The sequence below is a fragment of the Nilaparvata lugens genome, chromosome 9 (assembly GCF_014356525.2).
Source record: "Nilaparvata lugens isolate BPH chromosome 9, ASM1435652v1, whole genome shotgun sequence".
NCBI classification, from domain to species: Eukaryota; Metazoa; Arthropoda; class Insecta; order Hemiptera; family Delphacidae; genus Nilaparvata; species Nilaparvata lugens.
In genome coordinates, this window is record NC_052512.1 from 14,935,882 (window position 1) to 14,955,079 (window position 19,198).

At 32.3% G+C, this 19,198-nt stretch overlaps 1 protein-coding gene across 1 annotated transcript in view; it reads left to right on the forward strand.

Annotated features, from left to right (window-relative positions):
• LOC120353052 overlaps positions 1 to 18,991 on the forward strand; it is a 29,793-nt gene extending 10,802 nt beyond the window's left edge. The window contains exons 4-5 of the mRNA XM_039435534.1: positions 10,570 to 10,774; positions 15,291 to 18,991. Of these exons, the coding sequence (XP_039291468.1) occupies positions 10,570 to 10,774; positions 15,291 to 15,376 (291 nt within the window). The 3' untranslated portion in view covers positions 15,377 to 18,991. The remainder of the gene's footprint in view (positions 1 to 10,569; positions 10,775 to 15,290) is intronic.
• The last annotated feature ends 207 nt before the right edge of the window (positions 18,992 to 19,198 follow it).

Here is a 19,198-nt window from a genome sequence, read left to right on the forward strand (position 1 = left end):
ATTAATAATTCTTACCGCTGCTTCTATGAAGTTCTTGAAGAATACCAGTGAGGAAATTAAAAGAATATTTGATGACTGATTATCAGTAACCATGTACCACTAGAGAATGATAAGGACCAACTATAGTTTTTTCCAGTTGATTCTTAAAACGCTTGTCATGAATACAGGTATTCACCAATTTATCCTTCCAAAATTCCTTAGAACTTACAACGCTAGTTCTTAAAGTTCTCTGGATCCTTATATGTTATAACTGGAACCTTATTAATATAATTTTCTATATACTTGTTCTGACAGATTAAAGTGATTATCATCAAAGGATGATAAATACTGAGTGCTCTTAATAGCCTAAGATCAATATTACTTGATTCAATAATTTTATGTGCTGCTGAACACTTATTGGTACTAAAACAGCTCAAACTGTATATCACGAGATGAATTGGGATAAGATAAATTTCTATGATTTGTATGCTGACATAAAACACAAAATATATTCCCATAAAACAGTGTATATAAAATATTCGATATCTATAATTTTTCAATATATATAAAATTTTCTTATATCTATAATTTTCTTTAAGTAAATTCTTTTCTAAAATCTGAACAATTATCACAGGATTTGCTAGTATTTACAATAGTAAGTTTTGAATTCATAAACACATTATATTTAATACTGATGCTTAGACTTCCAGTCAATTCAAAATTCTACAAATAAAAACCTGTTTGGTCTATAGATTTGATATGATAAACTTTGTTCAATTAGCCAAAATAATAATTAACCAATTAATATTCAAACATGAGATCTCAGGGATTTATATGAGTTCGGGCCGTGCATGGAAGTAAGCTTCCTACATATATCAAATAAATTTATAAAATGTTCTTACAAACTATGTGATAGTACTCAACACGTTGTGACTTTTTATTGGATTTAAGTTAATTTTAATAGCGCTTTTAATTAATTTCCCCACTATATTTAGAAAGGCCTTGAAACGAGCTCGTTTGATTTATCACTAACATTAATGAAGTTCTCGACGGTCTCGTGGATTGAATTAATTATTTCCAATAATTAATTAGGCAGGCTCCTTTCATCTCTGCTGGGCTAATGCGTGGTCCAGATTTCTTATAGATTTCTCTCTGAATTAAAGATATATTTATGGGAATTTAATTGTAAATTACAAACTCTTCAACAACACTGAGTTCACAGATAATTTAACATTTAATACAAATATTTCACAATTAAAAAAAAAAGGTTTGGCTTGGTAATTTTTAAAATTTGAATGAAGGAAGAACCCTAAACTCCATGTGCATCCTCTCAGGTCAAGATCTTAAGCCAGAAGAAAGAGGTTTTCAGAAAAATTTTTCTCTTCCTAGAACAATTTTGTAAGCTTCTTTCTGATTGGCCTTCAATTTAGTAGATTCAATACAATTGGTCGCCTCAGAATCAGGGCTTCTTCAACTTTATAATAGAAAAAATTTAAATAAAAAGTTTTTATATAAACACATGTAGCGTTTATCTTAAATTAATTTCATAAATAAATCGCAACACACGGTTTTAATTGTTAATATACATTTGGTGTTTTATATGAGTTTTGTATACTCTGGATTTTCGTGCTTTTTAGATTATAATAAATATTTATACAGCAATAATAGTTGTCCGTATTTCTATACATCAACCTTCCTTAGTATATATAATACATCTTTTGTGAGTAAATTTTTATAATTCAACCTATTATACTGGTTGATCGAACGATCAGCTGATTCGCTCAGTATTGATTCAAATAATTATCGATTTATTCAAGATCGACTGATTCTTTTCAAAAATGTAAACAAATAATTCTAACCTCAACGTACATGCAAACTTTTATTTTTTATAATCCGCCAATAATAAGTAAGCCGCTTTATAATTTTTTGATTTTGCCAATGGATTCTCATAGTTGTGGAATCACAATTATACATGTTTTCTTATCATTTCTGATAATACTATTACTCTTTATCGCTAATAATATTCGATTTAAGTTGATTGATCCTTCGACTAGGTCTAACTTCTTTTCCATTTTATAATTCTATTTAAATTCACTGGTTCATTTCAAAATATTTGATGGTACTAAAATACCACGTGACAGTCTATATAATCATACAACATAAAAACAACAAGAAATCATTACATCAACATCTTAAAAATTCTCCATATTGAAGGCAAAATATTCATCATTGGTATAAAAACAGTTTCTTATTAGAAAATCCTTAATTTTAAGTTTATATTCACCTACTTGTAAGCCACTTATATGTAACTAGTAGGTAACCCGTGCTTCGCAAGGGTCTATTTTAGAACTGCAAAATGAAAACTTGACATAATAAAAAATCGAAATTTGAAAATAGACCTATAACCATCCTCGGTTAATGAAGAGTCTATATGCAAAATTTCAAATTAATCAGTTGAGTATATTTCAGAAGTGATGATGCGTCAATAGTTATTTGTGCAACTAGTGCGCAAAGTGACAGTTTGCTGCACCGAAAGAAACGTTTACGCCCGAGCCGTAGGCGAGGGTTGAATGGTTTGTTGAGTGCAGCAGAGGAACTTTGCGCACGTATTTCACATTAAGTTTTTCCTACAGTTACAATTGAATATGAAAAGTGGGTAATTATGGGTAAAATTGCCTGAAATGCATCAAATGTTTTTCTGTGTAATTTTATTATTGATAAAAACCTTAATTTATTGTCAAATAGAATGAAAATGTTGTCCTTGGTTATAATATCTACTTAATAAGGTGCTCGTTGTGCTTCGTGTGCACCTCTGCTCACTATAGCAGCCCAGTCACTGTTACCAACTTCATTTTGATTTTGCTGCACTGTTGCTCCATATAACCTACCAACTATTTTGCGTTGCCATGTTGCAAATCTGGAGTGCAGAAAAATTTTTCCCGCACTAGAGCGGAAAAGTGATTCTTTGCGTTCTGTAATCAGTGCAGCAATGGCCACTTTTCAACATAACTGTAGGAAAACATAATTCCCTATTCCTTACGTGTATAAGCCAGTTCTTTCCTTCATTATAGTATAGAAAACTGAAGAATACATAATACTTGGAAACCTCACAGAATCATATTGATTTTCCCAATACATCAATAAATTTTAGTTCGATTAGGATCCTCCTCAATTTAAATCAGGCAGCCTTTTGTTTTCCCAATTCCAAACAAAATACCTAAAATACTTGTTTCACTGGGAATTCGTGTCTGATAGTACATTATAACTGAAGAATATAAATTATTTCTTATTTTATTGTGATCTATTCATGTTTTTCTTATGAAATTCAATTATAGGCCTACAGCAAGAAGACTATGTTCAATTCATTTGTACTGGTGGCAAAATTTTACATTAAAAATAATTATTTGATAAAATCCAAGTTCAATAGTAATGAAAACAAATTCCTTCAAAAAATAATAGATAATAATACGTTTCGAGGGAAAAAATTAAGAACAAAAAAATGGGAAACCTCGTGGATTCGGAACCGAGGAACCATCGCTCCGTAAGCAGGCCTTTTACCGCTGCGCTACGTAGACGTTCGTAAATGGAAGTCTTATAACCTGCTCATAAATAGATACACTTTGGGCTATGAAACTTCATGTAGCCTACGGTAGCATAGATGAATTTGAACATTAATTCTGAGAAATCTAGAAGGAAAATTGAAATTTGGGCTTCCAGGTGCACAAGATTGATATTGTTAGAATCTATGTTCAAAATTTGGAGATCTAAATCATTCCCGTTTTTCCGGTATGCAATCCACAAGTTGACATGTTTTGATGCGAACAAACGAACACACGAACAAACACAACCCTACTCTCTCTTATTATATAGATGGTAACTGATTATAAAACCTTATTGCACAAGCCCTAAAACTAATGTTTTGAATTTAGTATTATTATTTACTAGCAGAAACCCGTGCTCCGCAAGGATCTATTTTAAAACTTGACATACTGAAAACTTGACGTAATGAAATTTTGAAGAATTGAAATAGGCCTATAACCATCCTTGGTTAATTGAGAATCTACATGCAAAATTGCAAGTTAGTTTCAGTCCAGTAGCTTAGACGTGATGATGCGTCAAACATAATTTTCCTATCCCGTACGTGTATAAGCCAGCTCCTTACTTCATTATATAATTATATAATAATTAACGACTGAAAGAACCAGAAGTGGACAAACACAATAGTAGAAATATTACTACATAAAAATTTTGAAAATGATTTGAGAAAAAATTTTAAAACAACAGAACTGAAAGTTGTCAACCTTATCATTCTACCTCCATTTAGAGAGACTTTTGCTTAAGCCGAATGTGAATCTATAAACTGTACATGAAAATGAATGTCTGTTCGTATATTTGTTTGTTCCTACAGACTTGAAAACTACTTGACTAATTTTGAACATAGATTCTAACAATATCAATCTTGTGCACCTGGAAGCCCAAATTTCAATTTTGAAAATGATTTGAGAAAAAATTTTAAAACAACAGAACTGAAAGTTGTCAACCTTATCATTCTACCTCCATTTAGGGACTTTTGCTTAAGCCGAATGTGAATCTATAAACTGTACATGAAAATGAATGTCTGTTTGTATATTTGTTTGTTCCTACAGACTTGAAAACTACTTGACATAACGGCATGAACCTTTGGGAATATGTTGTATGAATATTGGGGATGGTTTCTGAAGAGAAATTTTAATAGCGGGAATAATAATAATAATTTATTAATCCATTTTACAGACCTGTTTTCGAAATTGTCAACAGCGCGGCTACCGAAAAACGGAAAGATGATCAGCATGACTCAAGATCATATTGTGATAATATGATTGAGCATCTGAAGTTACCAGGTGTATAATAAACACGTCACCCTGTGATAAATTGTGTACTAGTATTAAAACGGTAGTTTGGAGTTGAAGTTAGTGTAGTTGATTGGTACCAGCTGTAGATAGTGTGAAAAACGCTATGAGATTCGGATAATTTTTAATGTTTGCCATTTTGTAATATGCACTGATATCTATTCATTAAAACTTGACCACTCCAGAACTGACCTCCCATTCAGCAGCATACCATTCATAACCTATCAAGACATCAGCCTACACATAATTTCTATAACTAGGGATTTCATGGTGTACCATTTGGGACATATTTATTTTGTAATTTGGTCTCACCACAGGGGTAACATTTGACGTGCTACCATTTCATCTTAATAGGTTGGACAGCATTCACCTATCACTCAAGGAAAGTCATCGGTTCCTAATAAGCTTATATCTTGATATATCATCAATGGATCTAAAGCTTATGAATAAGAAATCCAGATCAGAGCAAAGTAAAATTATAATTCTCATAATACTTGGGCAATTTACAACAAAAATTTTCTGAACAAAACCATTTGACACTTAAACATAGAATCTTACAAGCTAAAATACTTATCTCTTCATATTGAATTTATTTGTTTTGCTACAGACTTCAAAATTACACGATACATTCAACACACATTTAGAGGATGATGAAATTATTCAGATCTCAAATAAATAAAATCTGGTATGGTACACTCACACAACTTTCCTTGCTCATATTTGAAACTACGATCAGACTTCTGTATATGTGTATTTATAATTGTTTTTAGAGTACTTTTTCTTTGTGTGAATTGTGAAATTCGATGATTTTTTTAGTCATCATTTTTTTTAAAGTCGTCAAAACAGCTGTTCTACAGATGAAATATCTCGACTATGTGTTCTTTTTATGAACTGTGCTACCTACCTACCTCATGCACGAGAAAGAGGTTACTAAGTCCATTTCCCAAGGATGGGGTGGACCCCCATTGGTTTCCCAGAAAGGAGACTCATGCCAGTTGATAGAGCTGATAAATAACTATACAGGGTATGAATTTGAAAAAAATCGGTCAAGTTATTTTTGAGAAAATCGTGAAAAACATGGTTTTTTAGTAATTATTATCCGCCATTTTTCTCAAGAATATTACGGAGCTCCTGCAATATTTTCCCAGAAAAAACTCATGTCATTTGATAGGGCTTATGAATAGCTATCCATGGTATAAATTTGAAGAAAATTGTTAGAGCCGTTTTCGAGAAACCGTGAAAAACATGGTTTTTTAGTCATTATCCTCAAGAATAATGACTTTTTTAGTCATTTTTCTCAAGAATATTACGGAGCTCATGAAATTTTCCCAGAAATGAGACTCATGCCAGTTGATAGTGCTCATGAATATCTATCCATGGTATGAATTTGAAGTTAATCGTTAGAGCCGTTTTCGAGAAAACCGTGGAAAACATGGATTTTTAGTAATTATCCACCATTTTTCTCAAGAATATTACGGAGCTCCTGAAATTTTCCCAGAAATGAGACTCATGCCAGTTGATAGGGCTTATAAATAGCTATCCATGGTATTATTGTACTTTAATTGGCTCTTTTGAAATGTTGATTATGTTTACTATTGAAAATAAACTAAAGTGTTTCTTTGTATTTTTTATTCTCAAGAGGGGAGATGTAATATATGAGTGTCATGCTCATGATACATAAAGGCATTGACAGAGTGCGCGGCAGAACAACGCTAATGAATAATATAAATGTTCGTTGTAACTTGTTATGTAATAACTACAGTATGTCTAGAAAAACAATACAAATGAATAAGTGTTTTAATAATAAAACCTTAGATTACAGTACCAGCACATAAAGACCATACAAGAGCGGTTCAGTGAAATTTGAAAGAGATAGTAAAGCAAACCCAGCCCTATTCTGCATTATCAGCACATTTCACAGTTGATGAAATCAATATAGCTTCATCTAAGACCAAAACAGGGAAAGCAGCTGGACTAGATGACATGTTACCAGAGTTTCTGAGAGGGTGTGAAATTGATGTAAGGAAGTGGCTTGCAGATTTCTTTTCAAATATTCTGGAAACTGGGAGATTACCAACTGTTTTTAAGAAAACAAAAATTGTTGCCATATTGAAGCCTGGTAAAGATCCAAATGATGCTAGCTGTTACAGACCAATCGCTCTCCTAAGGCTTCTTTCACACGATAGGAGACGTGCAACTTGAACACTGAACAGTGTTCTCGTTTTTTTGTCGAAGTACATTGAGTCAAATCGTGTCTTTCACATGGTGACTCCTATCCAGGAACCTCGTTTTGTCACGTCTTTTCCCCTCGAGGCAAGCAGAGGCAAGATCTAACAACTACGCCGCCGTTTCCACAAAGCATGACTCATCACTTTTTTCTCAAAGTCTAACTTCCTTAAAAATATAGATAGAAGATTTCTGATTTCGGATTTGGATTCAGCGACCCCAAATTCTTTAAAGCGTAAGTCCCGTTTTCGAAAATATCCGAAAACAAGGAAGTTATGGCTGTTTTTAATAAAGCTTTCTATTATCATATAATTATACGGTAAAAACGAACAGGTACTGTACTATACAGTACGTAAGTACTCTAGCTATTATAATACAACTTACACTGTATTCGTCTAGGAAATTTGGTAGGTTATTTATCTTGATTTCTGGAAATACCCCAAAATAAGGGAGTAAGATAACTTTGAAAAACCAAAGTTTTCCTGCCGATTGAAGAAACATTAAAAATTAGTCTACAAGACATATTATGTCTTAGAATAAAAACGTGTAACAAATATCAGATCACTATTCAAGCTATCAAGCTTTTCATAAATTTCATAAGTTTGTGTCGACGGTATATGACATAAATGGCAAATGCTCGCGCTTGGTCCATAGTTCTACGACTGAGGAATGAGGATTTAGGTCAGCAACTAAAATCGACAAGCCATGATTGTCAATCTTACTCATGATACAAAGCTTTGTACTATGATACATGGTTTTCATTCCGTATCATTCTTTAATAAAAATAAAACAAGATTCCGGTTTCAAAAGCATCAAAGTCGCCAGGCTGGTCTGAGCTATTCATGACTTTTTTTCAGTATGCATTATCAACTCAGCAGTTCCAATACACAGACATCACTACTTGGAATGCCATGACATTTTCTATTCTCTCAATTCCTATTATTACCATAGATCGATTCAGATCAGCACAATGTTTATACTGTATGTTCATAATAGATTTTTCTGATTGTAAAAAGAAATAGTCAATAATTGCTGAGAATTTAAAGTGATATTCAACGATTTGAACCTGATAAATTGGATTGTTGAATGACAATTGAAATTTAGTGAATTTTACTGTACAACATTCCTTTTCCTCCTATTTTATTGGGTGATGAGTGGAGATGATTTATGATTTCATATTTGGATTCATCTTTTCATAGTTCAATATTTTTTTGGAAAACTAGAACTTTTAAAAATTAAAAATGTTTATGTATAAACTTCTCAGGTGTTCAAAAACTTCTTAAAACCTTTGCCTGTCCCTTTGTGAGGCAGGAGTATTATTATCTTAGTATGTACTATATAATCATATGATAATGGAAAGCTATATTAAAAACAGCTATAACTCCCTTGTTTTCGGGTATTTTTGAAAATGGGACTTGCGCTTTAAAGAATTTGGGGTCGCTGAATCCAAATCCGAAATCAGAAATCTTCTATCTATATTTTTAAGGAAGTTAGACTTTGAGAAAAAGCGATGAGTCATAGGTTTGAGCAAACGTCGGCATAGTTGTTAGATCTGTCGGCTTATTCGTAAGATCCCCATGTGAAAGTACAGGAGAGCTGCAAAATATGAAATATGATCTTCTGTAATATGATATTCCAGGAGCGAGGTCTCTGCCGTGTGAAACTGGCCTAAGAGTGTATAATATAAGGTACTAGCCGTCAGGCTCGCTTCGCTCGCCATATCCGTCTAGCCAGGAGGCTCCGCCCCCTGGACCCCCGACTGGATCACTTCGCTCGCCTGTATTTTTCATTTGAGCATTTTTATCATAATATGTTAGGACAATCCAGTCGGGGGCCGGACTAAACGTCTGGCTAAACGGATATGGCAAGCGAAGCGAGCCTGACGGCTAGTAATATAATATTCCCAGGATTGAAGTAGCAGTGCCCAATCAATTTTTTCGTGATAAAATGCATTTAAATCTTCAACTTGGTGCCAACCTAACAAAGTCAACACAACTTAATGCCAACCTGACAAAATTATTAATTTAGTTGCCAGTTAACAACTGTTTCGAAGAGGTACTCTATCTAGATTATAGTTCTATAGTAACATATGATATGGAAATTTCAATTATAATTAAGAGATTGGGAGAAGAAGAATATACATGCTAAAAGACGAACTTTAAACCCTTAAAAACAACCCTTAGAGTTAAAATATTGCCAAAAGATTTCTTAGTGCGCCTCTAAAGGGCCAACTGAACATACCTACCAAAATTTGAACGTTTTTGGTCAGGTAGATTTTTAGTACTGCGAGTGAGTGAGTGAGTCAGTCAGTCAGTGAGTGAGTGCCATTTCGCTTTTAGATTGGGGAGGTTGCTGTATAACAGAAATAGAATTTGGAAGATATTTTGAGGGAGGACGAGGGCGCTCAATTTTACCCACTTGAAAACCACGAATGGGAAAGATGGTAAACTTTCAGAGTTTGAGCTAATAAGCGCGCCCTCGCCCTCCCCCAAAATATCTTCCAAATTTTATTTCGATGTTGGTTTCCAACGTCTCAAAACCAGTCAATGTTATGGAAGTATAGATTACAAAAATTTCATCTCACTTCTCATTTCAGAGAATCTTTGTCTATGGTTTCCAGTATTTTTTTTCACTTTCTTGTATGAGTAAAGGAGCAAATGAAACGATTTTTGAGAATGTTACTATGATATAGAAAGTAAAAGTTGATTTTCTCTAAAAACTCTACTGATTTTTGAGAAATTGTAGCTCAGTAGTCATTGTCGATATAGAGCTCCAAATTATTCCATTTTATACGAAATCGTATAAATAAAAAAAGGAAAAGTGAATTCAATTTTCTGATGAAAAGTTTCTGGTGTTTGGCACAAGGAAATTTTGCATGAGAAAAATTGGTTCTGAACTTTTCTTATGTAGCCTATCCAAACAATATATTAGAAATCAGAACTACAATATGATATTACAAGCACCAATGTATGTAGTGATTGTCCGCTACATGTCACCCCTTCCTAAGTTTTCTTGATGGAATGAAATGTTCAAAATGCAGTTCTTGTAAGTAATTTTATTATGGTTCAATTAATATTCAGTCTCATTATGAGAGCATAATTTTATGATAAAAACTGTCCATTCTCATATATGTATGAAATAATAAACATCTATATTTGCTTTATTGTTAGAGACTCTCATTCATAAATAAGGTGCTGCTTTTGGAGAGTATGTTTCTCAGTGGATATTTTATTATATATTTGTGAGAATCAGTTATTGCTTAGTGAATAATAATATTTGCTGTCCCAACTAAAACCAGCGATATCCCATATTGGATGACCAATATATTGTCTATTAGCGAAATTTATGACTTCAGTCAATTCCAAGTATTAAACAATTTTCCAAAACTTTTTGAAAAACGTACCAGCCCTGGATTTCTTTATTTATCCATTTCGAATATTATTCCTATGAATTTCCATCCGTTTATTATTTGCAGAATATCAGTTTCTTCCGAATAAGAGCAATATATTCCAGTACAGAAACAGTGTTAAGTGCTACTTACCCAGATGATGAAGGAGTAGAAGTGAAGGAAGTGAGAGTATCAGCTTTTCAAGCATTCATGGCTGGGAGCACAGTCCAAATAACATTCAAATACTACAGATCATTGGAGAATAATGCAAAAGACGAAGTCAAACTAGCCAGTAAGTAGACGATATATCTACATCCATTCTCCTACACTGAGGCTCGGTTGCATTGAAACTTGCTTAATTTTAATCAAGATTCAATTCCACTAGATCACGAGAACCAACCTGAGAAGGTTTTTCTGTGCTGAGGCTTCTCTGATTGGCTCTCGTGGCATTTTATCAGGATTCAGGGCCGGTTTCCGAGCTCGGGGTTCAGCTAAGTTCTAGACTTCGAACAGCTGGAGTCAGAAATTTATTGGTTTTCCAAAACTGTGCATAGGCCTAGTCGCAGTTTTTATGACAGTGGTCGCAGTTTTAATTTTCTCATATCTATAATATTGGAAACGTTTTTCCTAGACAAGATTGAGCACTCCTAAGTAATTCAAAATAGCTGGAACTCTATACTATTTCCTCTTTATTTTATTTTGTGTTAGATTTTCCAGTTTTTAGAAATTTAATTCGAATGTGACTACGACAATGACTACAACTTGTAACAGACTTGTGCAACCAAGTGTGAGAATTACGTTTCAAAGTGATAGGACCAATTTAGTTGTACTAATCGAATGACATATAGTTGAACTTTCACCGATGAGTGGTTACAGAGATAATTGATTTCCCGTGATTACCTTCATTTTCAACTTTGAGGTTGGCTGGTGGGGGAGGGGTTTTCTTGGGAACCCCTCCAGGGGGATTCCTTGGAACTTTTTTAAAAAAAAAACACTCTTTCCCTTACAATGGCGAGATATCTAGCTTTTATCTACTTTCCGGACCAAGAAAACCTGTATCTGGGCTATATACTATAATCTCTTGATGAGAATATGAGCTTTCGATTCGAACAGAGTTATGTTGATAATAATATGCGTAAGGTTTTTATTGGTGAGGGTAGCAATACACCATTGTTATTGAGCTTCAATTCTGTGACATCATACAATTTCTCTCCACAATTGGTACGAAAACTATAAGGAATTAAAATGAAATTCCAACTGATCTGTGTTCAAGTTGTTATTCCCCATATGCCAATTACGCTGGTTGATGCTTCTCTTCAAAAATGACATCATCATTCTAAATTTCCAAAATAAGGGAAACTGAGAGAAGAAACTAATCATTAAAAATTGTCCATCTGTGGAAAAACTATAAAGATGGACCATGCGTATTTTCAAGTCAATATCTGTTCACATTCTCGAGATTTCAATAAGCAGAGAACAGAAAAAATAGGCTACTTGTTTTACAGCTTGCTTAGAGAATCTTAAGCCATCTATGAGCCTGTCATACTTCTGTCTGTTGTCATGAGGCTGTCATACTCCAGCCAAGACCGTCAATTTAACATGCCAATTCTATAACAAAAGTTATGTTTAAACTACATATCAAACATGTTACACATTACACATCACTGAGTTAACATCCATTCGAGATTAAAACATTTTTGATCATTATCAAGAAGGATAAATATTAGATCAGATATACTGGGATGACTTTGATAACAGCTATATAGAGTGTCCCATGAAATGTGTAAAAGCCGAAGACAACAGATTTCATAAATTTAATCTGCAACAAAAATGTCTATAGTGGGGTCCACATTATAATGGCAGTGGAGAGAGATAGGAGGAAAACGCTGCCAATCCTCTGTCTTTTCAATGCCTTCTATAGACAGTAGCTGATACAGGTTCATTGATGTGATATTAATAGTTCATTCCCGTTTAAAATGATTAATTATATTTTATTAAGCAACAAATCCTATTTTGCAATAAATTCATAATGGATTTTCATGATTAAGATGAAATATTTTGTTAATTGATTATCAATTCTACATTGTGAAAAGACGATCTGGAACAGAGCAAAGCGAGAAAGAAATAGTGCTATCCGCTTTGTTGAATGATGGACAAGGATAACAATACCATTGCTAATCAAACACTGCTATTATAATGTTGACCTCAATGTAGTTGAATTTTCTCATATCAAATGAAAAAGACTAAGAGATTGTCAAAAAACACAGATTCATTGATACTTAGAGAGACCGGTTTCTAAGTATCAATAACTCTGTGGTTTCTTGACAATTTCTTAGTCTTTTTCATCCAATATAAATAATTACCACAATATCAACTTCTCAACTACACAAAAAGTTTTCTTATATCGACCTTAGTTTTCTCGATATACAGATTATTTTGAAATTTGGAAAAACGTCAATCACTAGAGCGAACTATCAGGCAAGATAAGATCTAAGTCTAAGTTTATGGTTGGGAAGAGGAAAATATTTCCAATTAGAATCACTCATACTTCTTTGTTGAACGTTTTTGAACCTCTCGTTTGCACTCAAAGTGTTATGAATTCTGCTTTGAGCTTGTCAATAATGTATTTTTTTCAACTTGAATAACGTGAATAAAAGGAACAAATCATATGAATCTCATTTAGATTTTCTTCCTTTCTCCAACCATCTTCTTGAGATTGGATTTTCTCTGGAAGTTTTCTAGTTATAAAATAATAACGTAAATAAAAGGAACAAATCATATGAGTCTCATTTAGATTTTCTTCCTTTCTCCAACCATCTTCTTGAGATTGGATTTTCTCTGGAAGTTTTCTAGTTATAAAATAATAACGTAAATAAAAGGAACAAATCATATGAATCTCATTTAGATTTTCTTCCTTTCTCCAACCATCTTCTTGAGATTGGATTTTCTCTGGAAGTTTTCTAGTTATAAAATAATAACGTAAATAAAAGGAACAAATCATATGAGTCTCATTTAGATTTTCTTCCTTTCTCCAACCATCTTCTTGAGATTGGATTTTCTCTGGAAGTTTTCTAGTTATAAAATAATAACGTAAATAAAAGGAACAAATCATATGAGTCTCATTTAGATTTTCTTCCTTTCTCCAACCATCTTCTTGAGATTGGATTTTCTCTGGAAGTTTTCTAGTTATAAAATAATAACGTAAATAAAAGGAACAAATCATATGAGTCTCATTTAGATTTTCTTCCTTTCTCCAACCATCTTCTTGAGATTGGATTTTCTCTGGAAGTTTTCTAGTTATAAAAGAATAACGTAAATAAAAGGAACAAATCATATGAATCTCATTTAGATTTTCTTCCTTTCTCCAACCATCTTCTTGAGATTGGATTTTCTCTGGAAGTTTTCTAGTTATAAAATAATAACGTAAATAAAAGGAACAAATCATATGAGTCTCATTTAGATTTTCTTCCTTTCTCCAACCATCTTCTTGAGATTGGATTTTCTCTGGAAGTTTTCTAGTTATAAAATAATAACGTAAATAAAAGGAACAAATCATATGAGTCTCATTAGATTTTCTTCCTTTCTCCAACCATCTTCTTGAGATTGGATTTTCTCTGGAAGTTTTCTAGTTATAAAATAATAACGTGAATAAAAGGAACAAATCATATGAATCTCATTTAGATTTTCTTCCTTTCTCCAACCATCTTCTTGAGATTGGATTTTCTCTGGAGTTTTCTAGTTATAAAATAATAACGTAAATAAAAGGAACAAATCATATGAGTCTCATTTAGATTTTCTTCCTTTCTCCAACCATCTTCTTGAGATTGGATTTTCTCTGGAAGTTTTCTAGTTATAAAATAATAACGTAAATAAAAGGAACAAATCATATGAGTCTCATTTAGATTTTCTTCCTTTCTCCAACCATCTTCTTGAGATTGGATTTTCTCTGGAAGTTTTCTAGTTATAAAATAATAACGTAAATAAAAGGAACAAATCATATGAGTCTCATTTAGATTTTCTTCCTTTCTCCAACCATCTTCTTGAGATTGGATTTTCTCTGGAAGTTTTCTAGTTATAAAAGAATAACGTAAATAAAAGGAACAAATCATATGAATCTCATTTAGATTTTCTTCCTTTCTCCAACCATCTTCTTGAGATTGGATTTTCTCTGAAAGTTTTCTAGTTATAGACATTCTTTAAAAAATATCAAAAACAATGTATCTCGAAAGTAAGGTCAATATAAAAACATTTTACTGAACATGTTTTGTTGCAAATTCCATGTGTAATCAACGGTCACCGGCTGTTACTCCTTTCACTCTGTATACTGTAGAAGGTGGTGGAAGATGGAAGAAGAGAAGTGACAAAAACATTGCTTCCTATCATTCTGACTGACTTTGCAATGTGCTACAGACGATATTTCAAAATAATAGTATATTATTTATTTATGTAATTATTTAATCATTCATTTATTTATTATAGAGTAGATTTTCTGACTTTGTGAATAGATGATTCTTGTTTACAATTCTTTGTTTATAGTTATAGGATAGCTATAGGAATAATTTAATATTAGATTATACTGACATATGTCACCTGTCATTTGAGTGAGACTCAAATTTTGACTATTTGTGAATAGTTTATTTATTTATCCATTCATTTATTTATTGAGAATACATTATCATCAAATAATATCATGGTTAACAGTAATGCAGTCTCTGATGTTGGATGAGAAGGTTTGAGTCTCGCAGCATTCAATTGATTTTTTCAAATTCAAAGTTTTGAGTAACATTCATATCTATAATAATTTACAGATGGCACGGATGTGACGATAGTCACTAGGAATCCATTCAACGCAGTAAAAAACTTCGTCAAAGGCCTTATGAAGAAACATAAGTGATCTGGGGCACATTCGTGAATTCACAATTATTCCATTCATGAGTTTTGAACTTTCAAGTTATTAATATATAATAGAATACAGTATATATTTTAAACACTAATTATTATTACAGAAAAATTCAGGGTAAAATTGAAATATAATACAATTTACGAATGATAGATGATTGGAAATTAAATTTGTGAGATTTAAGTGCTATTAAAATATTGTTGGATGAAAAAGAAATGGTGTAAATTATTGTGCCAGGTAACTGTAATATCACTCTAACCGAAACATGGTCAGAACTTACCTAAACCGAAACATCGCCGGTCTCACAGACCGGGTCTTGCTTAAAGTGTTATATTTGATATATTTTATACTAAATACCGTATGAATTTAAATATTTTCAATTGGTAAATTTCAATTATAGTAAAGTATTTTTTTTATTGTAATTTGACTGCAATCCAACACTTTGGTTAATGAACAGTTCAATTCTAGCTTAAATTAATAAGTAAAAGTTTGACATTAAAGGGTTATTCACTCCTTGACAGTCTAAGTGAGCAATGCCCATGCACTGTTTCTTTCAGAATCACTCTTACTACATTTAAACGAGATCTGTAGGCTTCTTCCTTTCCAGTCTTCTCACTGTATTAGAGTTGTCTATGAGGTGTAGAGCTTGAATGTTTTGATGATTATGTAAATATTTTCAATTGATAAATTTCAATTATAGTAAAGTATAATGTAGATTTCAGTTGCAAATTAAGTGATGGAAGTATAGAAAAAAAATTGGAAACATCGATATGTAATAAATGTATAATGTTGGATGTAAGAAAACACTCAATACAAAAATCCGTGTGAGGTATAGTATCAGTTACTACTCAGAACAATAATCATGGAGAAATATTTTATCAATATAGGCTTTATAGCAAAACTGAAAGGTAATCATTGAAAATAATAATGATTTTCATTGTTACCAAGAAACTTAATGATTGAGCAAACGTTTTCAGCCTCCAGTTATTTTATTAGCAAGAAAAGTTCATAAATAACTAACTATAGTGGTCGGAATCATTTATTTCGTCAAGTGAATGTTTATTTTGTGACACTTCATTGTGAAGCATCCTATTGATAAAAGTTCCAAAGGCTGGAGGTTGTATGGTTGATAACTCATCCATTGTCATCAATTTTCCTAAACCAACATTCTCTAAATTACAAAAATTTCAAATAAAACATATCAATAAAATACCAAAATAACGAAGAGAAAAACATTTAGGAAAAATTGAATGCTCAAAATATCTGTTAGTCGAAACATCCGGTCCGGTATTCTAGACTGGTAAAACATAAACGTTATCCGAAAGATCCGGTAGCTGAGACCGGTACGTTTCCAATAGATTGATGTTTACTTGATAACCGTGAGTTGGGGACTGACGAGCATTGTTGGAGAATGTTGAGGAATAGTGAGGGAGAAGGTATTTGAGCGGGCAGCAATTTTTGATTCACAATTTTGCCACTATAGAAAAAATAATTTTGCCTCTGGTCTCACAGACCGTTGTTTCGGTTAAAGTGATATAGTTCATGCAATCCCTCTCCATAATGGCAGTTTTTTAGAATCGACATAGAGTGTAGGAGACCCATAATAATAAATAAGAGGACGAATGTTTATGATTTGAAGGTAATTCATCAAAACATGGATGGTCTGTTCCATGGGATTAATATTTTAGAAATTTTGATTGAAGATGAAAGTCCTGATGTTTTGCACATAACTGAAGATGTGTTGAAATGAATTTTATGAAATTTAAAAATATGACTCTGTCCTGTAGCTATTGTAGGTGTGGTTTGAGAAAAAGGGGGGGTTGCTATCCTTATCAAGAACGCTTTGCTGGGCCTGGTCTTATTGGGAGACAGATTGACGGTGATGGGTGGCATTGAGATGTGCGGTGTGAAGTTGGATTTCTGAGAAAAACTTGGATTTCTTAATTTGTGGTGTATAAACCTCCTAGTGGAGATATTTACTTGTTTTTTGATAAATTCTCTCTATTGACTGAACGGATAACTCATAACTGTAAGACTGGAAAGTAGAATTATTTTAGCAGGTAATTTCAACATTAAATATCGGGGGACCGAGCTTCGCTCTGGAGGACATAATCTTAGAAAATTTATTACGAAAGAGGAGATAATAATATTTATAGTTCATACAGAAAGGTTCTATCTTTATATTTATATTCAGCTGTTCTTAGTGAGAATTTGTGTGTATTTTTGGCTTCAAAATTCATAAAATAACTCATCAATTAATACAATGTGCAGTGTAATATTTAACTATAATTTGGTGTTTTAATTTTTCTAAATTTAAAATTTGCATCTCATATTCATTTTTGGACGAAAGTTGAGCTTGAACTTCTTACAGAAGAAACATAACCTATTTTTTGGACATGTAAACAAAATTTGGGAATGGAATAGTTTTGGGCCAAACCTGTTGTTCCTTCCCAATCATATTTATATGATTTGTTATTGTATCCACGTATAAATAAGTAAATAAATATTGAAGGTTCTATTCACGCATGCGCGTGAAAGGTTGTCTAACCTCAAACAGGACCGGAATAGAGCTGTCACCTTGGAAATGGTAGCAAAATCAGACTTTTAGCCATTTTTAGGGAAAAATTAATTTCAAGTAATAATTGAAACAATATCCAAGTATTACTCAAGTGAAGTAAGTTTCAAGTAAAGTACATGAAAAAGGACCAGACATAATCAACAGAACAGTGAAACTTCGAATCATGATCAACACAAAAAAATGAATACTGTAATTCTCAGGCTGGAACGTTCTCAGCACCTACCTTTCGTGGTTCGAAGCCCACACAAAATTGTGGACTCATGCTGCAAGTACCTGTAACGATCTCCCCACATTGCATGAAAAAATACCCTTAAATCTGAAATTTTGATGAAATTGAAAGAAATCAAGATCATAGTCAATATTCATGGAGCTGATGGCTCAGAGTCCCTTAATTGATGACTGAATATCGCAAAATGAATTTGAGTTTTTCAATAACAGAAGAAAGCACTTCAATTTAAAATAATTATCATCATCAATATCAATGAAGCTGAACCCCTTAACAAATTTATAAATATAACTGATTCAATTTACGAATAAAGAAGAAAACACTTCAATTTACAATGATAAATGTTACTACCTATCACAGACGTGTAGGATAGAAAAATGTTTAATTCCCTATCAATAATAGGAGAATAGACCTCGCATTTTTATAGCACCTAGGAGAAAATTGTATTCAATTAAATTCTTGAATGCTAAGACTGAGCTGGAATAAACTTTCAATGTACAAATTATAAATATCTTCATCTTAGATAAATTAATGAATTACATATAAGTATCAAGATAGATTTTCATCGAAATATAAAATATTGATTTTATAAAAATGATTGAATTGAGGAATAGCTCAGTTACAAAATATTTTGAGCTCAAAAAGAATTGAATATTGAAATAATAATCATTTAGTTTCAAAATCTTATAAGAGTTTCAAGGAATTGAATGTTGAAATAAATATTATCTAATAATGATTATTATGTTTCAAAATCTTTGATAATATACAATTATTCTAACTCATTGCAAGAGTTAAATTATTATTATTATTGTCATTTGTTACGTGAAGCCACAAATCTGAGCAGAGCTCAAGTGGCATATAACATGTCATGAACATTTTTCTATGCAAAGTGTATGCATCTGTATCAACTCAAAGTGTGAAGGCAACACAACATTCCTCCATAGTATAGGGACACGCTTCCACAAGTACATTAGTAATAATTGAAGACAAGAAAAGCCTATGACTACCACGT